At 46.3% G+C, this 24772-nt stretch overlaps 1 protein-coding gene across 3 annotated transcripts in view; it reads left to right on the top strand.

Moving 5' to 3' along the window:
- The window catches only part of FOXN2 (forkhead box N2), a 128461-nt gene that overhangs the window by 33489 nt on the left and 70200 nt on the right, over positions 1-24772 (top strand). For all 3 annotated transcript variants that reach the window (XM_085612734.1, XM_085612735.1, XM_085612736.1), the window contains exon 2: positions 4275-4822. In XM_085612734.1, the coding sequence (XP_085468860.1) occupies positions 4289-4822 (534 nt within the window). In that variant the 5' untranslated portion in view covers positions 4275-4288. The remainder of the gene's footprint in view (positions 1-4274; positions 4823-24772) is intronic.

Raw genomic sequence — 24772 nt, 5'->3', positions numbered from 1 at the left:
TTACTTCTCGTACCCACCTTAAAAAGTTAAAGTTGTCATTTTGTAGTCACTCACATGCTCACAAGTAACAGCCTTCTGTGTCGAAGGCATTTTTTTTCTTTTTTGTTCTTTAGCCCAATGGGCTTTCCCAATGGTCATTAAATTAAGTCTGTCAGTCCCCTGCAACAGGGCCCTTTTCCTGCTCATGTAGGACATAGATCTGGTTTGTAATGGTAGGGAATGCGCGGTGTGTGTGTAGTAGAAGGAAGAGTCCCTATTTTGGGTGGCAACTGATTTTTCCATAGATTTTAATATTCAACTCTCTGTCTTTAAGTATTTACATTTTACAGTGCAAGTCAGTGAGATCGTGATGCAAAAATTCGTCCACATCTCAAGCTAAAGCCCCTTTTTTGAAGATTTTAAATAGTAGTTGACATTTTTCGTATTGATTCCTTCCTTTGCAGTCTGGACCGTGTTCTAAGGCTAGATGAGCTAGGTGGATTGCAAACGTTTGTCGTTCTAAAAATTGGGTCGTGGTTTCTAAAAGTTTGAGAAGCACTGGGCTAGATGATGATGATTTCTTTCTTTCTTTCTTTCTTTCTTTCTTTCTTTCTTTCTTTCTGCCTGCCGCTAGACCTTTTTCCCCAAAGGCTTTTTCTACATTGCACGTTTTGTCTATATTGGTAAACTTCCACTATGCTGGATTAGCATTGTACTACTCAACCAGACGAGCGCTTCCCAGTTAGCTGATTCAGAGACTAGGCATTTATTTTTGAGGGGGGTCGTAAATAGTCCTAGGGTGTGGTTGTTTACCGTCAAATCAAACATTATTTCCTTTAACACATTTCCACAGATTGAGGTTTTTTTTACGAAGACCGGCCTCTGAATAGTTCAAAACTTTTTTTAAAAGTTATCATTGCTTGTTTCTTGCTGCGACACTGAATTGTGCATTGTCTTGTTTGAGCCCATGACTTTACGGTGCTGCAGTATTTGAACTGTGAACCGCTTTTCCAATGGGTGCTTCTCGCTACAGTTTGCTGTGGTCAGCAGTAACCTAGGCAACAAAGCTGCTGTAATGGATTTGCAGTGCTCATATCATATCGTGTAAAGTATACATATCAAGGGCAGGGGAGAAAGAATGCAGGTCAAAATAGCCGGTTTATTTTTAAACCGTGTACTTCTGTCCTCCAGTGAGAGCCGTCCCGTCCCGTCAGTGATAGAAGAATATTAACTCTTAGCAAGGATTGTCTTCGGTTGTGTGTGTGTTTTTTTTTTTTTTAATCGTGTTGGAAACTGCTCCGTTAATAACTATCAACCATTCTGCCAGAGTAGCGGAAAACACATTTAACCTATGCATCTTAAAGTGCTACGCCTGTAGACGTGTTTTTGCTTCGACGCTTAGTCAAAGTGTGGGCGTTAAATTGCAAGGTTTTGAGTTGGAAGACAATGGGCCAGGCCCGCATCCCAGTTTTAGAGCTAATTAACATTTGTTCTTGATAAACCACCCCCATTGACTCCTTTTGTGGCAGAGTATTGTTATGTACTCCGGATAAAGGTGCATAAAGACGAAGTCAGTGGCCTTTAACATTTAAACAGGTGAGCTTTGTGGTGGTGATCAGTTTAAATGAACTCTCTTCCCTCCCCTGCCAACAGCCCGGTTTGATTGTCTTGTCAAAGGCCCGGGTCTTTGAACCGGTTGTAAATAGATTATCCACGGGAGAGTAACCTCTGAGGAGTTTTGTCCCAAGGTTTAATGTGCTTTTAGCTGCTTGTCTTTGGTGTTAGGAGGGCAGATTACCTTGAGTAGAAATGATAGAATAGCTTTCCTGAATCTCCACCGGAGCCAAAAGCCCCAGGATCAGTGGCGAGAAACCGAGGAAAGGAGGCTGCTCTCTTTTTATTTTAAAGAAGGGGGACCGGAGCTCGCGTTTTTTTTATTTTAGGAAAACTAAAGTAATTTTTAGCAGACAAGCAATCGTCGTAATTACCTCCATTAAGTTAATTAGTGGAAATCCTACTTTTTACGCCCTCCCGTTTAATGGTTGAGATGGAGGCAAATCCTCCCTATCGCTCATCTTTATTCTTTAAAGTTTTTTCCATTACACCCCCGCAGAAATGAGGAAGGAAGTCGCGGTTCATAGTTTCTTTCTAAAGTTTTAGCAAATAGGAAGCGAAGGCCGCTTTTAGAACTACGTATTGTATTCTAGTTATTGAGCGCTTATGCCCCCTGGTGGCTGCTTAAGGGTACAAGTTTAACACGCACAGTTCTGTCCTTCAAAGGTATTCTGATACAAAAATGAATATAGCCTCTTAGCGGCAACATGACGATTTTAAATCGTATAGTAAATTCTCAGTCACAAAAATACGTATGTTTAAGAAAGAGGAATTTCACAGGTCGTCATGCCACCCTCTCTTTGGAGAGTAAACATCCCCCTATGTGTCTGGTTACCTGCTAAAGCGCCTCCGTTTAAGGTAAGAAAAGTTGATGGACATTTTAGATTCCTGTGCAGGGTTAGTTAGCAGAGGTGCTTGCTCTTCTGAGTGCTTTGGTGAGGTGGATTAGGTTGATCAAGAGACGTTCCAAAAGCATAATAACGATACCGTGTTTTTCTAATAAATGGTTTTTGTAGGGTTTTCATTCCACAGCTTTTGTTCCTTAGCAGTGTTGTGTTTTATAGGTGCTACTATCTCGCTCTAACGCTTTCCTTGTCTCTAAATTTTCTATCACGTGTCCTCCAGATCTGATGGTTCCCTGCTTCCACCCCCTTGACTAGCCCTTGACACACTCTCCACCCCAACGCTTCACATGACTGGACCAGTGGCACTATACCGCTCTTGCATTCTGTGCCCGTTGTGCAATGTCTCCCTGGTCGCCGTGTGAGTTTTACTGTGTGTTGCGGTGAAACGTCGTTTAAGGCATCATCAGCTACTGCAAAATGTTGTGATACATTGTTGCACTGTGTGCAATAATCATGTCGAGTGAGGAAGGTGTTATAAGGTATTTCACTTGAGGTGCGACGCGACGTTGGATCATGTGGCAAAGTGTGGTATGGTCAATGGGGGTGTGGGGGTGCAAAATAGAATTTCTGTCAAGTGAGGCAATATGTTTTGTTAAAGACTGTGTGGCGTGACATGGGATGGTGGTGTGTGTTATGTTCTGTTTCATTGATTATTTATAGCACATCCCCCACCTTTTTAATGGCCCGTGATATCTATTGGAAGTTTCAAAGGCCCAGTTATAGGGTTGTCCTACTGACAGATATATGGTGTGGTGTGAAGTAGAATGCTACCGAAGTATCTTGTGTAGAATAGTATTGTGTTGTAAGCTTTGGTGTAGCATGTGATACGGCATTGTATGATGTGTGTGGGGCAGTATGATGTGGTGTAGGAAGCTGGATTGCTGCTGTGGTATTGTGTGATGTGATACGCTGTGCTGAAATATGTATGTGATGAGCCCTCATGTGAATAATAGTGAATGTATCAGTGGTGGTTTCATAGACACCGTGCAAAAGAACAGCGTTTTCATTTCGGGACCTTTGTGAACTTGAATCATACTGAACTTTTTCCTTGGATTCACAAAAGCGATGGAATCTCTCATATTCAACCAAGCTTTTGTGGAATGTAAACTGCTGTTGAACTCACAAGCTCCTTAGAGGGACTTAATTTATGTTCAGCATATGCAGATTTGCTTTCATAGGACTTTTTTCATATAACTGGTTGTTCAAGAACTTGCACCACACACATTTCATTTTCAGTATACCTCGTTTTTCTAACATTCTTTCTTTTTCAAGAAATCTTAAATCATGTTTTCAGGTGGACTGGCCTTATGTTTGCAGTATGGACAAGTCCGACAATTCTGGGCCATGATTATGAAGGGGTCGGAGCGTAGTTGCAATTCATGGCACCTTATATAGTCCAACTCCTTCAGTTTGAAATTTAATATGTGTGATAAATTGAACCTAATATTAGTTTTTGGGGATTGGCATGCACATTTTTATACTTTCCACACCAAATGCCGTATGCCACAGTAAATTCCATACACTTTTCTCCTTTTGAATTTTGACACGTTTGACTTGCTGAGATTTACCAAAGGGTGAGGACTATCACACCTGTAATTGCCCGGTGCGTTCAATCGCACAACTCTGAACTCGAACTGACTCAGAATCAAGGCCTTAGCCTCATAGTGTTGTGTTTTTTCCCCCCATAACTGTGACAAATAGGTTTATATAGTGCTTGATGTGCTCTAATGCTGAATTGAGAATTGTAAGTGATAACCCAGTTCCCTTACTTTTCAGAACGGTAGGATTAAATGGGTCCGGTAACTGGAATGACACCAGATAAGAAGGCTGAAAGTCCTGCTGGAGAACGGGTTGCAGGATTAACTCAGATTTACGGAATGGGAACTTTGCCCGAGGCGATTGGAGCTGCCAGGCCGAAATCGACTTTAGTGGACTGTGGAACACCTGATGACGAACTTACAAACTTGAACTGGCTTCACGAGAGCACAGATCTGCTGAATAACTTCAGTCTGGCCAGTGAGGGAGTTCCAGTAGTTAACCCCCTCTATGACATAGAAAGTGACAACATGCCACCTTTCTCACCCTCTTCCTACCAGACGCCTGAGAGATCAGCTTCTTCCAAGCCTCCCTATTCTTTCAGCCTCCTCATCTACATGGCTATTGAGCACTCTCCCAACAAGTGCCTGCCAGTGAAGGAGATCTATGGCTGGATTCTGGAGCGCTTTCCTTACTTTGAGACTGCACCCACTGGATGGAAGAACTCAGTGAGACACAACCTGTCACTTAACAAATGCTTTCAGAAGGTGGAGCGGGGCCATGGCAAGGTAAGTTTATTTTTCAAGGGCAACACCAGCTGGGAAAATGGGTGGCTTTTACAAGAATTCAATGGTTGTAGTTTTGGTGTAGTGGAAATGTGGAGGTGGCGGAATGTTAATGCAATGCTTCAGATGTACCATCTGCAAGGTCTTCGTGGCCTATTTAGTTAAAGTTCCGTTTTCTGTTTCTTTTTAATACTGTAAGATATATGGCAGTGTCCTGGGCATAATGCAGGCTCCCAGAAGGGGCAACATCATATTCCATTTTTCCTTACCCCTAGATCCTCTTTCACGTTTTCCTGTTTCTTCTGCCCGAGTGGGTCTCTCTGCCTTTACACCTCTTCCTCCACAGTGCTTTGTAGTGTATTCACTGTGTTCTAAAAACTCCCAAAACATCCAACTTGACCGGGAGTTTATGCCCTCTTAAAATATTTCTTTTATTAAATTCTAGGCTCAGAACATTGCTGTGTTGATGCAGAGAATTCTTGAAAGGGTGCTCAGATTCCTTGATAAGGTGTCTTTGTCATGATAACAAATGTTTTTTAATCCATGTTTTTTGTTTTGTTTTTATAGTAATATGTTTAACCTAATTGTGCTTGCATGTGTACTGATTTCTAATGAATTTTACATGGACCGCAGTGTGACTACTACATTTAAAATTGTCATGAGTTGTTTGTGAAACTGCTGCTTTCTAAGGAGCTATTGTGCACGAAGTCGTAGCAGAAAGAATGGAAAACCAACTCGTTTGCTAAGAGGGCAACTGAAAAAATGGATGGTGGTATTAAAAGCAGAGGAAGAGGAGGAGCCTAGCGCGCATCTAAGATGGTCGCGTGAGCACAGGGCTCCCCGGACCCTTTCTGCTCCTCGGACTATATCCTGAGATTATCCTGATTTGGTTTATGGAATCTGGGAGATGAAGACCAGCTGATCATATATCTCTTTTTAAAACTCTAATTGGACCTGGGAATCCTGAGTTGTCGTCGTCGGAACTTTTGGGACCCACCCGGCGGAGGTGGCCGGGGTGAAGGTGACCCGTGGGGCCGGGCTGCAATTGAACAACAGCGGCCTCAGCGCGGTGCCAGTTGCCGAGTCAGCGCTTTCGGTTTCGATTTTGGCCTTCAGGAGATCGGCTGGCGTGCGTGCTCAAGGTGGCGAGGTGCCTCCTGGGCCTCTGCCCGAGGCTTGCTTCCATCTGCTACTGGTGGGCCTGACGCCTCCGACCCCCACATCGGCAGTTTGTGGTCCTTTGGCTGGCGCCCGCACACCTTTTGATCGGAGGTCCCATTGAGAGACTGCGCTCGCATGGCGGGCAAAGGGGGTCCGGAGGGGCGCAAGACCAAGGCTTCTCTGCGCGGGGGAGCGGTCCAGAGCAACAACATGGACCGCTACACCCAGGGCAGGGGGCCCCCTGGCGCTACTGGCCTCTCCCCGGATGCTGCGGGGGGAGGCACGACCGTCTCTGCGGAACTTTCCCTGCAGGACATTATGGGCGCCATCGAGGGCATCAGGGAAACCATCGCGACGCAATATGAGGCCCTGGCCCGTAAGATCGACACTGTCGCAATCGATGTCACCCTGATTCGGGCCGACCTCTCCAAAACCAACGAGAAGGTCCAGGCCCTTGATACACGGACCTCCACCCTGGGTGCGGAGGTGTCGGATCTGCGGGCCGCGCTTGGGGACATTAGAGTGGTCAACGACCATATGGCCCGGCGGCTTGAGGACTTCGAGGGACGGGCCCGACGCAACAACATCCGCATCATTGGTGTACCGGAGTCCTCAGACGGCCGCCCGGTGGACCTCGTGGTCGAGGAACTTATCCTGCAACAGCTGTCCCCGGCTGGCCTAAGTAAATTCTTCGCCGTGGAGCGGGCCCATCGAGTTCCGGGCGGCCGGCCGCGGCCGGGGGCCCCCCCGAGGCCTATCGTGGCTAAACTGTTCCACTACAGGGACCGCGACGCTATTCTGCAGGCTTCACGGACCCGTGGCCCGGTCCGCTACGAGAACTCGACCATCAATTTTTATCCGGACTTCACGCAACTGGTCCAGAAACAGCGGATGGGATTCCAAGGGGTGAAGCGCCGTCTCCGCGAGCGGGGCCTGAAGTATTCGATGATCTACCCGGCGAAACTCCGAGTGGAGCATGGAGAGCGGACAGCCTTTTTTGACTCTCCTGTGGCCGCAAGTGACTGGCTGGACTCGCTGCCGGACGGGGGTGGCCGGCCCGGGCCCTCTGGGGGCACCGCAGGTGACGGGTCCCCTTAGACTGACATTTGGTCCTTGCTTTTGCGGTTTTGCACTGTGCAGTTGGGTCTTACTTCTTTTGCATACTGTGTCTTACCAGGACCCGTGAGGGGCGCGGGCGGGTTCGGGTCCCTTTCCTCCTCCGGGGTCTTTTTGTAGAATGGGGTTAGGGGGGCGACAGGCACACTGCAAGTTGGGGGGGGTCATTGGCCCGCAGGGGTGCAGGGTGGGGGGAGTTGGACTTGGGGGGGGGGTTGGGGGGGAAGGGGGGTTGTTTTGTTGTGTGTTTTTTGTTTACAGGGCGAGGTATTGATTTTTGTCCATATTTGGGAACCGTGCTGCGGGCTGGGGGCCTCTTGATCTATTGGAGGGGATGGGGGGAGACGGGTTGAGGCTTATGTCGTGGAACGTCAATGGGTTGGGGGATCGTATTAAGCGGGGTGTTGTACTGCAATATTTGCGTCGTGTGACTCCTGATGTGGTGTTTCTCCAGGAGACGCACTTGGTCGGCAATGTCTGCCATGCGATGAACAGGGGGGGATACCGCCTCGTAGCTCATTCTGGTTTCACAACGGGCTCCAGGGGGGTGGGCATTCTCCTGCGAACCTCCCTTCCGGTGGAGATCACGAGGATAGTCTCGGATGACAGAGGGCGCTATGTGTGTTTGATTGGGAGGTGGGAGGGGCAGCCCCTTACCCTGGTTTCAGTCTACGTTCCCCCGGGTCTCCAGAACTCCACCTTTACTGACTTGGGTCGAATGCTGCTTGACCTTCCGGACGGCCTCCTGCTCATGGGCGGGGACTTTAACTCTGTGGTTTCGGGTGAACTGGATCGTCACCCACCGAGGACCCTCCCCGCTGCCCAGTCATGGCTGGGTGGGATGTTGGAGACCTTCGGCTTGGTGGATAGTTGGAGACTAATGCATCCGACCCAGTGTCAGTTTACCTTTCATTCGGGGGCGCATGGGAGTCTCTCTAGGCTGGACTACTTCCTTATGCCCGCGGCGCAGACTGGTCGGATTCGAGAGGTCAGACACTTGGCGCGTGGTATCTCCGACCATTCTCCGCTGTGGCTTCTCTTTGACACCGGGTCGCGGTCTGCAGGGCGGGTAGCTCCTATTAACCCTTGGTACCTGCGGGACCCTGCGACTCGTGACAGCCTGGTTAGGGCCATGGACCAATACTTCAGTGAAAACGAGGGGTCGGTGTCGTCTGCGTTGTCCCTTTGGGAAGCCTTTAAAACTGTGATACGCGGACACGCCCTCGCCCAGATAGTGGTGGCCAAGAAGGTTAGGAGCGAGGCGGTGGTGAAGCTGGAGACTGACATCTCGGGGTTGGAGTCGGCCCTGGAGGCGAATGTTACTCCGGACGGGCTACATGCCCTTAGCCTGAAACAGTTCGAATATAGGTCCATGGTCACTGACGCGGCCAAAACTATGTATAGGGAGCAGCAGGGCCGATTGTATGACGCGGGGGACAAGGCGGGAAAGTTGATCGCGTGGCTGGACAAAAAGGAGAGAGTGAATCGTGTGGTCCCCGAGTTGCGTGCTGCTGACGGTGTGTGTGTGACTGAGCCGGATGAGATTGTGGAATGTTTCGCTGACCACCTCCGGGCGGTGTACTCCCCGGTGACTGACAGGGATGAGGAGGACTCTCGCCTCCTACTGAGAGATATTGCTCTGCCCGGCCTGTCCGTTGAGGACCGGGAGCGGCTGGACGCTCCCTTGTCGTCGGATGAAATAGCGACCGCGATCCGTTCCCTTCGCTCGGGCAAGGCTATGGGTCCTAACGGTCTGCCCATTGAACTATACAAATTGCGTCCTGATAAGCTTGCGCCCTTCCTCAGCCGCATGTTCCGCGACTCTCTCGCGGCGGGTTCCCTTCCGGCCGACCAGCGCTTGGCCACTATAGTCGTTATCCCCAAGGAGGGCAAGCCGCGAGACCGCTGTACTTCTTACCGGCCCATTTCACTGCTCAATGCGGAGCCCAAAATCCTGGCGAAAGTCCTGGCCAATCGATTGTTGAGTGTCGTGTGCGACCTTATTCATCCGGACCAATGCGGCTTTATCCCGCACCGCAACACCGCTCTTAACTTGCGGCGTCTTCACGGTGCCCTTGCCAGGGCGGAGTTCCTCTCCGAACCGGCCGTGCTGGTTTCTTTGGATGCCACGATGGCCTTTGATACTATTGAGTGGCCCTTCCTCTGGGCCGTCTTGGATAAATTCGGCTTTGGAGAGGGATTTATTGGCTGGGTGAGGCTCCTTTACACGGGACCCATGGCTCAAGTGGTGGTGAATGGGCGGGTCTCTCGGCCCTTTGCCCTCGGCAGGGGTGCCCGTTGTCCCCGTTGCTTTTTGCTCTCGCCCTGGAGCCACTCGCTGCCTGGCTCCGTTGGGAGCCCTCGCTTAGAGGGATCCGGTGGGGCCCGGGCTTCGAAGATCGGGTCTCGCTGTATGCGGACGACATTCTCCTGTATCTCACCTCACCGCGGCAGTCACTCAACGTCCTTTTTGACGTTCTGACCTCCTTTGGGAACAATTCGGGTCTCACGATCAATTGGTCTAAATCCTGCGTTTATCCCATCTCTGGTGGTCCTCCTCTCCTGCCGCCTCGGCTCCCGATTCAGATATCTCTGAGCGGCTTTAAGTACCTGGGGATATACGTTTCGCTGGACCCGGTGGCTCGCTATGAGCAGAATCTCCTGCGTCCACTTCGGCGGCTGCGGGAGGACACGGCCCGGTGGTGCAGGCTCCCCCTGTCCCCGCTGGGTCGGGCCGCGCTGTTTAAAATGATGTCCCTTCCCAGGTTCCTCTATGCACTCCAGAACTCCTTCGATGTTATCCCAGTGGCCTACTTTCGGGAGGTGGAGAGCCTGCAGAGGAGACTGGTGTGGGACGGGCGGGCGCGTATTGCTCTTGCCAAGCTCACTCTCCCCTGGTATGACGGGGGCATCGCGCTTCCTGACATTCGCAGGTACTATTGGGCCTCGCAGCTATCTGCCATTAACCACGCCACGTATGCGCCCGGCTTGAATCCGGCGTATGAGATGGACAAGTTCCTGCTTCCCGGCGGGAACTACAACAGGGCACTTTATTCCCGCCTGGCTGGCCGGACCCTTACGGGTCCTACTAAGATTGCGGTGCGGACCTGGAGGGCTGCCACTGCGGCCATGGGCTGGAGTGAGCGATTAACATGTGCTACTCCCTTGTTTGCTTCCGACCGCCTGGGAAGCTTGTGGACCACGAAGGGGTTTGACCAGTGGGACACGATTGGTATCAGCAAAGTGGGAGACCTGTGGCACAAGGGCGCGGTAAAGACTTTCGCGGTGCTCCAGGCCGAATACGAGCTGACCGACAGGGAGTTCTTCCGCTACGCCCAGGTTCGGCACGCCCTGCTCTCGGTCTTCGGGGAGGGGACCAAGATCCCTGTTTCATCGCCCCTCGAGGACCGCATACTTGATGGACATGTCCCTGATAGTACTATTTCTTTAATTTATAAAAAATTAATCAATCACCGGGCGGACCTTCTTGTTCGCCTTCGGGAGGCTTGGACTGGGGACGGGGTGGAATTGGACGACGAAGATTGGCAGTCTGCACTGTCGTCCCCCAAGGAGGTTGCCATTCCGGCTCGTCTTCGGTTGGTACAGCTCAAGATTCTCCACCGGGTGTATGTGACGGGTCCGCGCTTGGTCTCGATGGGATTTTCCGGCGACGGGCTCTGTAAGCGAGGCTGTGGGCTCAGCGCCACCTTTCTTCATATCCTTTGGGAGTGCCGCGAGGTGGCGGACTACTGGCGCCGGGTCCACACGGTTATGGGACAGGTCACCGGGGTTGTGCTGCTGCCGGAGGTGCGTCGCTGTGTCCTGAATGTGTGGGAGCCCAATGACTACAGCGCGGCTCAGACTCGGTGGGCGGCCCTAGGGAACATGATTGCCAAGAGGGACATAGCGCAACTTTGGGGCGCTCAACGGCCGCCCACCGTGTCAGTATGGAAGGAGAATATGGACTGGTGTATGTTTAGGGAGAAGACTGTGTATGTGGCCCGTGGCAAGCCGGGGGCATGGGGTAGAATTTGGGGGCAATGGAACGCGTATCGCGGAGGCATCTGTACGCCCCCCCTGGTAGATACTGATATCGCCATGTCCCCCTGACCCTTGATGGCTCCTGGCGCCTTTTGGAACAACTACATATGGACGTTCATCTTCCTTGACCCCCTCCCCCCCCCCCCCCCCCCTCCGTCCCCGGCCTCCCGGTACTCCTTTCTTTAGCGGTTTGCTCAATTGTCCTGACTGGAGTTTCCCGGGGGGAGCCTGACCCGCACTGGTTTCCCTCATAACTCGCCTTATGTTGTGTATTGTTTGTTTTTTTGTTTTTGTGATTGTTGGACTTACGCTTCCTGTTCCTCGAGAACTATCTGGAGCCACTGCAGGGCAGTGCCCTGGGAACTGATTGTAGCTTTGATATGTGTAGATTTCCTTCTGTACCTAGCGGCCGGCCCGAGTGGTTGTAGGCCCGTACTTGTAACCGAATTATTGCTTAATAAAACTTTTTCAAAAAAAAAAAAAAAAAAAAAAAAAGCAGAGGAAGAGTGTTTGCAGAGAAGGGCAAACAGTATTGTGTGAAATGTATTAAGGATAGAAAGATGGGAATAGACCCAAGAGAGAGTGACCCAAGTGGTTGAAAGGATGAACACATGAGATGAAGAGGAAAGTGACAGAAGTAAGTGCCCCAGAGGCAACAATGGTGACCAGGAGGTAGAAGAAGAGAAACTATGACATTGTAAGACAAAAATAACTTATTGGAAAGCAACATGGAAAGGATGGGGGTTGTGAAATGGATGTATAAGTTGCACACCAAAGAGAAAGGATCTGACAGAGCGAAAATAGTGGAGTATGAACGGATGCAGAAGGATACGACAGAAGCACAAATCTGAGTGGGTCAGGTACAGAGCAGGAGATGAGGTAGTAAGTACATGAGATCAGAGGAGAGTGGTTCGGATAATGGTGGTTTGAAGTAGCTGATCAATAACTCGAGCTGCGTTAACATAAGCACTTAATGGATGGTTCCCGGATCGTGTTGTTGCATATTGCTGTTTTGCATGCGGCTCTTCTGACCGGATTAGAACGCCAATACACACACTTTTGTTTTCAAACTGTAGTCGTCAGCAGCTTCTGCTCGCATCTCTACTATGTTAAAAAGCAGGTTAAACTAGTCTATTTTGCAGTAGTAACCATGAACAACCTCCTAATTCTTAAACTATGTTTTCAACTTATACAATCAGGAAAAAGCGAAGCTAATGCTTTTGTCTACTTTCTCTCTTTGGATTAAATGGTGCAGGTCCACATTCTAAGACACTCGACTTGTGTTGCCCCCTGCTGAACTGTAGCTAGGTTTTAATGCATTCTGGAATAAGAGTTTTAAATACATTTTGTATTTTAAAGTATCTGCTGTTAAATTTGGAGGTCTCGACAGTAAGAATGAAGGTTTGCATTTCTCTTTACAAGCTTATTATTGGCATTTGTGGAAACTCAAACCACTATCCCCTTAATTCGCCAGACATACTGAAGGCGGTTTCGGTAAAGGGCAGCATTTTTTTCTCAGTGTTTTTGAGTATTTTCACCACGGATGTTACTGTAAGTCAGGGAGGACCAGATCCATACCAGATGGGATGAATTACCACTGGCTACATAAAGGTGTTATATTTATATTCAGTGTGTCTATTTTTGTATAGATATTTTTCAAGTCAGGCCTGGCTGGCGCTCATGGACCCAGGTTGGACACATCTACTTTTACACCTTTACTGGAAATCATGCAAAGTGAGCTGAACAATTGTTCTGCAGGTGCCACATCCAGAAAGTGGATGTGGATTGCCTATGAAATACCCAATGGATCGGCCATCAAACACCCAGCATCCAAATAAAAAAGGTACCACAATGACAGCACCCTGCTCTTTTCACCCACCAGTCTCATTTAAAAAAAAGGTAAGACCTACATTTTTTGGCGACAACGACAGAGTGGGACCCAGGTTCACCTATCAAATTAAAAGATTGAATGACTATGAATAAAGTTGGGATTTGTAGTGTTAAGCCCAATTTATAATATGCACTCCCAAAACAGACGTTGACGATTTTTATATTTGGTTATTCTCGTCTTTCATTAAAGAACTATGTCCAATGTCTTTTATAGAAACGGTAAAACCCCAGTAGAACTCCTTGATGAGAAAGTGCAACAGTCAATTGGCTTAAACTTAGACCGCATCATGAGCATGTCATTATGTGTTAATCTTGTAATCAGAAACATATTCTTCCCCCTTGGGCAGCTCACTAATGCTCAATAGCCTTTGGACTATTTTTGCAAATCTTACCATCTTGTTCTGTGCACCAGCCTTCTCGACTTCACGTCAGCGATCTCCAAAGTCCATAATGCATCATGACAACGTATTTCTTGCCTCAACAAAGTAAACATATTGCTCCTTTTTTCTGAATCCTCCACTGGCTCCCATTGAAGGCTACAATTAGTTGGAGTTGCAATAACTGAATTTCAAGTGCCTGAACGACACCACTTCAGTAAAACTTGGCAGTACAGTACATTTCTGCTTCACCAACCAGTCCTATCAGTTAAGCAAACCCACTAAATGTATCCCCCCTCTAAATAAATTACAGTAAGAGTTAAAAGATGTATTCCTCCTCAGGCCTCACTCCCTGGGATTTTCTTCTCGCCATGATTAGAATATCCTCCCTGCTTTCATTTCAGAAGGACAGCACATCTGCAATCCCCAATAAAGGCCTAGAAGCAGAATATAGTTCTTCAGGTTATTAATTTTACTGAGAGCACATCAAAATACCTACCTCGTTTCAGTTTGTCATCAGGAATAAGTAGTGCGATACTGCTTCAGTGCACGGTGTAGAATTCCGAGACAGCTGATCGTTGAGTTAATTATTACAATCGCCAAGTAGACAACATGGTGCATGAATTTTATTTCAAATGTCCTGGAGTCCTGCCTACCCTCGCTACCCTCGTCACCCTCGTCTTAAAGCTACCCACAATTGAAATGCGCTTACAATTTAATAATTCATAATGTTGAAATACAGCGTGCATCATACCTGCCCAAATTGCTTCGGTGGTAGCCTGCATCTCCCACTGCTGCAAAGGTGTGTGGTTATATGTTCTGTTAACTCTCAGCCTAATTAATAGGTACACTGATGAATTGGACCTAACCATGGATTCTGGGTGAATTGCAATCCCATTTTACGGGGAGACCGGCTTCCTTCTGTCTTGCCCACCATGACAGCTTTCAGATTTCTATAGGAGAAAGCCTCATGTGGGCCATGCCAAAAACGTTCAGTGGCCTTTGATACTGCCTCTTGCTTACCGTTGGTTGGTTTTGTCAATCTGATTCTTTTTTGCTTCTTATGTGATGGCTTGCCTTCCTCTTATTGTGTTTTCCCCACCCTTTGAACATAGCCTCTATACCATCGTTTTGATTGGATGACTATATTCTTCTACGGCTCACATTCAGGGAACCTACAAGCTCTGTGTTGCTCCCTTCTTCCTCCCCACAAGCTCGCCCTTGGTTTCCCCACCCCTCCCTGACTTTTATTTTGGCTTCACCTGGGCACTATCTCAAGCTCCTCTGTTGCTCCCTTGCTTCTGCCCCAATCTCCCCTCTCCCCATCCACACCTGTTTCTCCCTAACGTTTTGGAGCACCTGGCGGCTGCCATGTGCTGTTGGGCAATTCTGCAATGATGCAAAAAGCGTTTTTGTCTAACTCAATGTGCTTTTTTTCCTTCTTTAAATTACTGATCCAAATTGTGTCCACCATGCGTCCGTAAATAAACAATGAAAAACATGTCACATACGTTATTCACTAGGCACAGTGGCCATGTCCTTGTATCCTCCCACCCTGATGCTACACAGCATTAGCAAAAAAAAAAGTTTGCTTTTTCCCAATTTTAGGCAAAAAGCAGTGGCAAAGTCAAAAGGTCAAAAAGGTGAATCCTAGTGGCTGTGCCAACCTTCTTTTATTTATCCTCTCGCTTTTTTCGAATCCTTTTTTAGGTCTCGCCTGAGCTTGTGCATGCGCTGCTCTGGCGAGACTTTTAGTAAGTGGGCTTAGTAAATGCTACCATGGTCGGCCTACAGCTTGGGTGCATGTGCGCGGGCGCGTGCTTAGGAGCAGAGGCGCCATATGGCTTTCCTCGTCATGCTCATTAAGCGCAGCGCGCTATCGTGATCACTTTCGCGGCCGCGCGACCAATGCTTGTTAATTTCTGTTGTACTGCTGTGGTTATATATTTTGAAGTGGTGTTCTAGTATTGTTGTACTGTGCAGTTTTCTACTTGTGGTGCGTTGTGTTTTATCTCCACATACTTCAACAAGTGATGTTGTTTCCAACCAACAGCGGCAAATTCCATTTGCATTCCAGGGCAAAACAAGTGCCTGACACACACGGTTACATTACAGGCAGCCGAAAACGACGCCCCAGTGCCCATAAAACGGCTCTTCCGTCCAGAGTGTCTGCAAGACTCGGGAGTCCTTCACTGAGCAGCAACGAAAGAAAAGCGAACCATGTCATATATGCTTTATTTTAGAATAGGAAAGTCAAATATTCCGAAAAATATGGGGGAATGCATTTTCCCCTTAGCTTGTGTGAAAACAGAGGCAATTTTAGGCAGGAGACTGTTAAAGGTGTTTTTTTTTCTTCAACAATCGTGAGTCTCCCGCCTCAACACTGAGGCACTAGGGTGTCTGATACGTGCATAGATAATTTGACTCGTATTCATGAACTCCTTACGAACTAGTCTGCTCTGGACGACCTCTTGTCCTAAACGTGTTTAGAGTGTTCTATGTTGACGACGTGAAATATCTCTATAGTTTTCTGCTTCGTAACTCTTTAATTTGGCCACTGGTTTAGTTGGAGACCAAACAGTTCCATGAAATAGGCAAGTTCGCCACCCAGTGGCCTGTGGAGGTAAATGCCCGATCAATGAAGAAAACTTGGAATTTTAAATCAGTTAAGGCCCACTGCAACACTAGCACCGAGTCTGTCTACCTAGCACTTTCCTGCACTTGAAGCACATGTGCTACATGAACTACAGTTTAACATTGTATTATCACCCATATGTATTACTGAGATCGACTTTGTCAGAGTGTTGGTCTTAGGACTACTTTTTGCTTTCATTGAATTCTGAAGTCCGTGAAAGTTTGCAGCGAGGCCAGGGCAGACATAGACTTGTTTGTCTTATTGCTGTGTTTTCAAGCTTGAAGTATGCAGCTTTTTGGAGCACCTCAATTATATTATTTCTCCTCTTAACAGTGCCTCAGTTTGTGTATTAATCTTTGTTACATATAAAATGTTTTAAGCACCCTTTGCATAAATAGCTACTACAATGTTTTCATACCCACATTTTTCCTCCCAAGGCGATTTAAACTGGCCTCTGCCTACATCTACTAATCCTGCACCAGAATGTGTTTGATATAAAAGGCTGGAAAGCGGTATCCAGCATCAATGGCTACTACTGCAGGAGCACTTTTTTCCAAATAAGGTCTTACACATTGATTTGTGCATGCACATTAACTTTAAGACCTATTAAAATAGATAATTAAACTTTGATGTACCGTCAAGTCCTCAAAATGTATATTTTTTTATATGTGAGTAACAACCTCACGTTATTTTTGATTTAAGCAGTCTTAGGCTCATATAACATCCCCTAAGGCAAGACTCGTCCCAAAACGTAGCTGCATTCTCCTTTGTCCCACTGCACCCAATACCGCATATAGCATGGACAAGTTGTGCCATTACAGCCCGAGCTTCCGACTTTGCAACTGGGGAACCACGCTCACCTGTCTAAAATGTTGTGATTCCGTAGAAATAACTTTCTTGCCCTGTGAATGAAAAAACAAGGGACATTGTATAATGTAACTGGTGCAAATGGAAACTGGCACAATATCTTTGGTTTGAGTTTGCACTTTATAAAACTGTAGAAAAAAAATATGTAAGGCCTACCACCTGAGTCAAGTCTGCAGCCATTCGCACAGAGCTGTAGGGTAGTGGTAGATGGTATGCCATTGCTGTATGTGTGTGTGGTGCCTGTCTGCAGTGCATGTATGCGGTGCCTGTCTGCAGTGTGGGTGTGCGCACGCGAGTGCAGTGTTTCTTCTGTGTGTGTCTGCATGCTCGATTTTGCATAGGCATCAGAATGCCAACACTGTCAAAGGACTTGAAGTAATAGACCCAGTATATCATAGATTTACCACAAACTTTAATGTCTTTAATGGCTAATGTAATATAATGGATACTGTGCTGCATGGCTAAACACTTAAAAGGTCCCAAAAGCGAGACCTATTGGCTATGCCAATGCTTGTTTTGTTTTTGTTGCCCATCTTTATATAACGTTCTCACTTCCCTTTCTCAGTCTCCCTTCGCAGCCTCTGACCAACATATTTTTTATTGGCTTTTTAAATCCCAGTCCTTATCATAACATAGTCATCCCTTTCCATCATATCCCTGCCTTTTATCCACCTGCTTTGATACTTTTACTCTCCTCTATTGTGCCATCTTATTACAATTGTTGCACGCTAAATAGCTAATACCCAGTTCACAGGGACAAATGAGTTGCTCTTGTGTTTTTGAAATATCTTATGACAAGGGTTGCACTAGAAAAGAAAACGCCACTCTACTGAATTCCATTTCTGATTTAATTTCCAAATTACAGATTTTTAGTAGTCTTGAAAGTTTTTTGTCTTTTCTGGGGTTTTTAAATCCCTACTGCAGCCCGAGCTGTATTCAACCCTATGCTCATGGGTATTCTTTCTGCATGTCATCATTTAGTAAATTGCAAATGGGCTTTACTTGATTAAATCTGTCTGCAAACTATGAGTTTAGACAGTTTTTATACCAGATTGGTGTTCATCACAGTGATTATCATCACAATGAAGTAAGGCCTTGAAATACTACAGGTTTTCACAGTTTCAAAGGAAGAACCTATTTTAATAGCCTGTGTGATCTTAACTGGTGGTGCCATAAAAGAATAACATTTTCCTCAAAGTATATCATAATTACTGATGGCACAAACTAAAATTGAATGCAAGTTAACTATTGTCATGACTAGCTGGCTAGCAATGGAAACGTCATAATTTGTGAGAACAACATCGGTCTCCAATAATTTCAACCCATATACATGGGAATTCATTAATTATTAGAGCATTCGAATGTTGATCGCTCCATTGAAGACAAAGGAGTAGCTCCGGGCTTCTAATGGTTAGGAAAAGCCCAGAACACTAACATTCCAATGCTTGTCTTTCACAGCAACAGCCGTGAACAAAGTCTTCACGGGAGCCCGCGGGAAATTCCACCCTCTCTGGCTCCTTGAGGCTTTTGTTTTACTAATTCGAACATTCTGCCCTGATGGAGCGGAATGTTCATATAGCCTGCTGTAGCGGGCTACACCAGCCATTAAAGGTCCACTCCAACGCGATGAGGGCCTTTAATGGCTGGTATAGCCTGCTACAGCAGGCTGTAAGGCTATAATGTGAACTGAAACATTGCATCTATGAATCATTGACTCACCTACCATCTGATGGGCCCTTGATGACCATGATCTTCGTTTGAAGAACCAAGTTGAAGATGGAAACTGCCATATATGAACACGTGCCACCCCCAGCTCGTCCCACCACCCATCGGCACTTGGTCAGTTGTATCTCACGCAGTAAGCAAAGATTTGTCTTGCAAAAGTAGATGCCATTTCTCTCTTTTTACATTTAGCTTTACCTCATAATTTATTACTTCAATATAGCCATATCGCCCTCCGATATGTTCTAATCTGTTAGTCTCCTCCTCCATCTATTCCTACACCCAGGACATCATTTTACCAGCTGTTCAGCATAGTATGCCCATTTCACTAAGGCATTCACTCTATTTTGTCCCCCAAATCTAGAATCTCCAGATTCTTTCAGAGAAGTGGACACCAGTGGGTGGGTCATATCTCTATGTGAACTGATTGATTACCTCTGCAGTGCATGTGTGGATCAAGTATGTCTTGTAGAAGAAGGTGCCCGTCGCAGCACAAGGTTCGAGAGGGGGAAAGTAATGGCTTATATAGATAGTCCCCAGAATAGCCGAACCGTGCTCTGTAGTTGACTGTCTACACAAAGGCTCAGTCCCTAGAAAGACTTCGCCCATGGTCATAGGCTTACAATTATGGTTTAAAATGAGCCCAGTCCCTCAAAGTTTGGCAGCCATCCTTGTGGCTGCTGGGAGCACTTGTGTGCTGACAGAGCATCGATGCACTTGGAACTTAGACTCGAGCTTCCCCTTCGAGAGTGTTCTTTGCCTATTTCATCCACCCTGTCCATAGAACCTACCTTGGTATTCAACGGGCACCAACGTAGTCAGGGGAGCGGTGACTCTGGAGAGATTTTCCCTTCCCAATGCCTAGCCTCGGGGGGGGGGGGGGGGGGGGGGGGGGCAACCACAGTGAACTAAGGTTCACCTCCTGGCGCATACATTTGATGCACAATGCTCAGTATGTTTGTGAATGTCTGAACCCCGCTTTGGTTAGGCATTTCTGCTCGCTGTTGTCAACCCGATTGGAGCTGCTGTGTGGTAGCAAGTTGGTGCGGTTTATTTATAATAAAAAAAAAAAAGTTAGATGGCATTCTGTAGTGAAGAAGGGAAATCTTTATATCATTCTGCTATGTATTAAAGTTTATTTCCTTTGATGGTGTGCTCAGCTATTGTTAATGGTTAACTTTAAAACCACGAAAACCGTGACAAAACAATCAAATGTAGTGCTCGATTTCATTACATCAAAGGTATGTACATTTACTCCAGCGATAACTCAACAACTGCAAATATTGTACGTGAGCATTAATATGACAAAGCTGTACACTTGCATATATTTGCTCTAGTTTGATCCATTGAATTGTATATATTTTTTTTATTGTGCTCATGTATAGTTTTAAAATTTTTATATTATATAAATGATGATGAATATTATCATGGGCATCTTAATCGGGAGGTCCTCAAGCTGCTCTGGTAAGGGGGTTCCCTTCTGGTTCGTCCTTGATGGACTTTGCCGGCTGCGAGCGTGATCACTTAGGTGTATGCGGGCCAGTAGCACGGCCACAGCGCACTGTGATTTTGGTTCTTGCTTGAGAAATAGGACTTTTCCCACAAATTGAATTCCTCTGCTGCCGGGTTTACGAATAGTGCCGAGGATACGCTGTATACGCATTCATACATAAAACGCCGTTGTGCCTGTTTTGATCGCTACAAACGGCGTGTTTTGATATTTTTGTGAAAGGCATGAAATTGGAAGATTTTGCCATTGAGGAGTTGCAGATGTAAATGCCTTGAGTACGGGCTCGCATTACAGAGTGCTGTGGGTTTCCATGGCAACGCTTCCTCCAGCGAATGCGGCTCCGGGCCTGAGCTGTTTGTAATGTGAGACCAGGCAGCTTTCTGCTGATCTGGAGGAGTGAGTGTTCCCATATCTCCTGACAAACGGAGCCCGTTTACTTCTTTCTAAATATATACATGTATGCATTGTATATGAGAGCTCAGAGACCAAACAAGAAGGCTTCGTGGACATTACGTTGCACTAGATGTTAGAACCACGCAATATCCCGGAAGAGTGGAAAGTAAACATCATAGTTCTCTATATTAATTACTAAAGAAAGTTTGCATTCGTATTATCCATTAGATTCGATGTCCTAGAATAGTTTGTGAACCTAGACACAAACGAGCCATGACGCCTACTGTAGTCTGTGATGCATGTGCATAGGTAATGACACACGTTTTGTAGTAAGTTGGTATTATCGTTGGGTGAAATTTTCTCATTTTTGGACCGTGTGCCGAAGAAGTTAGAAGTCTGTTCTGATGAACCCACCTACCCGGTACTTACCTACGTGTAAACATGTTGTAATCTTCTCTGGGATCCTTCCCCTTGCTCTCGACTGCATGGCTCCCCGGATGGGCTGGCAATTGCATTACCTTACATGATACGATAAAGTGCTCATCGGAAGCACTCTGGGTAAAGTAGCGTGAAAATAAACCATTTGTTAAAATTTGCCTTGAATATCCTTTCTAAATGTTTGCATACCATTATTGCAAAAGACAAAGAAACAAATTCATCTATAAAAGCAGACCAATACCGTGCATACAAATATTTTGTTTACTTTTCATTATATTTTTAATGCTTGTTGCCAATGCCAGCCATTGTGAACCACTTTGAATGAAAAGGGAAGGATGTCTAGGTAGAAAGACGATTTGAACCTGAATGACTGCATTACAACAACGTGGTATGCCTTGGAAACGTAATGTGCTTATAATTGTGAACCGAGTCTCAACAAGATTTGCTGTTGCCCTTAGGTCCAACCTCTCTCCAATCTTGCTAATCACAGCACAGTTGCTCACCGAGGAAAAGGCTCAATTTTTCTTCTGTTCTTAGCGAATGTTCTTTGAAATATGATCAAACATCTCTAGGAGAGTACATCTGGTTGCAACATGCTAAAATCATGCATTAGTGTTTTTTATGCAACTTCACTCATCAACTTATAATGTAGGGCAGTGGGAGAGCCATATGCCGAAAGAGCTGTAGCTTGCATAACATTAATTTTGCTAAAAAAAGAGCATGCAGAAATTCTTGTTTTGTAATATATTTCCACCCTTGAATTCAACTATAATTAGAGCCCACACGTATCTTTAGACTGTGGACATGTTGAAACCAGATTTGATTTAACGATCATGTTCTGGATTACAATTTTGTTTCCTAAGGTTTATATTGTGGATAATCTTTCTGATTTAAAGTGTTGACTCTCCACTCTGCTGGTGACATGAATTTCTTGATGTGAAGGGTTTTTACAGATAATACTACGTTTCAGTGTATTACCCCCTCCTCATCAGGAATGTTGGCCTTTGTTTCTTGGGGACTGTAAAAGCAAGGTCTTACTTATCGTCCGAATCACATCTTTGCGGCCAAAAACTTATTTCAATATCCCTTGATAAATGTTCCCAACGCCTTCTGAAGCGCAGAGATGAGAATAAGATGGTTGGAATTCTTGTACTAAGTCATTCGGATGAGTTAATAAGGCACCAGATGAGAATCGTACAGCAGATATGATTGGTTTTGCGTCCTTTTTTTTCATTTTGGAGCGACAACTATCATCCCACTTTCTCTGTGTTCATATCTTGTACTTTTGATCCGCAATAGATGCTTTTCTGCAGTGTCAGAGAGAATCTTATTTAATTTATGCTTCCATCAGGAGGTGGCAAAGATGTCCATTAGGTGGATGCTGTCTATATTGTGCCTCAAGCGCTTTGATCTCCCTCTCCAGTGTTATTTCTTTGTCTTCTGACTGCTTTCGGTGTTTTGCTGCTTCTTGCACCAATATTACTCTCATGTAAACCATTCGTGCTGCCCCCAATAAGTGTGGGGAGTCGAAAGACGATTCATTATGATCTAGATATTCTCTGATAATTTTAACAGGAGTTTATTCCGGTCAGGTGATTTGAGCTGTGCAATAGTCAGCCTCCATGTCTGGGCTTGAGGGACTACTATTTAAAAATCGAGAAAGATAAAGATTGTTGCATGATCCAATATCCCATTAATATCTATGCTATATTTGCATGGCTTTGGCAGAATGAGGTTGTTATGAAGGGAAAATTAAGAGATTACGCTCAGCGTGTCGGTGAGATATAGGTAATATACCTATATCTCACCGGCACACTGAGTTGTCTTTTCGATATGTAAGGTGCCTTGGATCCATCAACATGTTTTCTGGCAGTAGATCTGAGTTGCCATATACAAAACAAGACCTGCCCGGGGAAAGGATTTTTTATTTTTATTAGCACAGTGAGCACGTTATAGTCAATGACCCTGGCTCTTTCAAAGCTGTTGTGTTTTATACCACATGCACGGCAAATTTTTGCCATTCACCAAACGGGTCTGGTATCACTGGCTATTTGAATGAAAACTCCTATGTGTCTACGTGTTTGTGGATGTGTTTCCCTGATAGTCTGTCTCCCAAATAATATATACAAGGAAGAAAGCTAGACAGAACCAAATAGTGTGGTACCTGTTCAAACACCACAGAGATGGAAAAAAGGTGAGGGGGGCAGGCAGTGCCTCACGGAAGTAACCCCAACGAGGATACGCAGACAGGTACTCGCCTGCTACCTCACGTTCTCATCATAGGCAACTGCCGCCCAAAAGGAAAAGAATGAATAAATCAAGAAACCTCATATCAATCCTAATAACTGGTGTCTAGTGAAACTTATATTCTAATCTGTGTCTATGTTCAAAAAATAATAATGGGAGTGTTGACCCAAAAAGAGGAAGACTGAGTCTGATCAGGACCCTCGTCACTCCAAATTAAAACCGAGCAAGACTACACTGCCACCTCATTGCTGTAGCCCGGAAGATATTCCGCCACTACCAAAATCTTGTTCTGAAGGTAAAGTGCCAGAAGTCCTTGGCGATCTCTGCCAACATTCGGGACTTCGTGCTGCCTAACTTGTTCACATACTGCACTGCCGAAATGATGTCCATCCGAAGGATACAACAAATCTGTTTTCTTTGGCGACCAGCAACGGATCGCAAGGGAACCAGCCAAGAGTTTCAAGCAATTTATATGTAAAGCGAGTTCTTCCTGGGACCAACGACCACCCGTGGACAACTGGTTCAACAGGCTCCCCAACCCCGTCAGCTGGCATCTGATTCGATCACTACATCCAGAGTCGATCCGAAGAGAACTCTGCCGTTCCAAGCCTCCATGTGGTTTAACCACCATAACATCTCGAGCCTCACCTCCTCTGAGAGGGGGAATAATTTCTGAGTATCCGAGTTCTTTTTGGAAATGTCAAATTTTCAGCCGTTGAAGGGCCCGGTAATGAAGGGGACCCAGGAAGATCGCCTGAATCGAAGAAGATAGCAAGCCCACGATCCAGGCTACGGATCTCAAGGACACCACCTGCTTGTGAAGTGTCGACCTCGGCTCCCTTTTGATAGACCTGATCTTTTGCATTGGTAAAAGGAGTTGAGAAGTCAGGGAGTTGTCTCCGAATCCCAGAAACTCGATCGATTGAGTCTGGATCAACACGGACTTCTGTGGTTTCACAATAAACCCCAGGCTCTGCAAGAGATTGATTGTCCATTGGAGGTGTGAAATCACTAGCCGCGGGCAGTTCGCCATAATGATGTCGTCTAGGTAGACGATCAGGTGAACCACCAGGGCTATCCGAGCTTCTACTACAGGGCGAAGAAGTTTTGTGAAGCACCACAGTGCTGACGAAAGGCCGAACGGGAGAACCTTGTACTCATAACAGACCCCCTGCCAGAGAAACTGCAGGAATCGGCGATGAGGGGCGAATATGGGAATGGACAAATACACGTCCTTCAGGTCCAGACGGACCATCTAGCCCCCTTCTCGGAGGAGATCGCGCAGAAGATGGATGCCCTGCATCTTGAAATGTTGGTAGATTATCCGGGCGTTGAAGTCTTTTAAGTTTAACACTAGTCTGGATCCACCCCCTTTCTTCTTCGCTAGGAAGACATTGCTGAGAAAACCCAGAGGTTGGAGAGTCGAAACCACAATGGCTCCTTTCTGAAGAAGAGAGTATTTCTGCGGAGATAAAGGTCAGATCGTGTTGGGGAAAAAGACATCTGTAGTGGGTGTCTGTCTTGGAAAGAGGAGTCATACAGTTCTAACTTGTACC

Source organism: Triturus cristatus, chromosome 6 (genome assembly GCF_964204655.1).
Source record: "Triturus cristatus chromosome 6, aTriCri1.1, whole genome shotgun sequence".
NCBI classification, from domain to species: Eukaryota; Metazoa; Chordata; class Amphibia; order Caudata; family Salamandridae; genus Triturus; species Triturus cristatus.
Note: the sequence above shows the minus strand (reverse complement) of the source record. Positions and strands in the feature narration are given on the sequence as shown.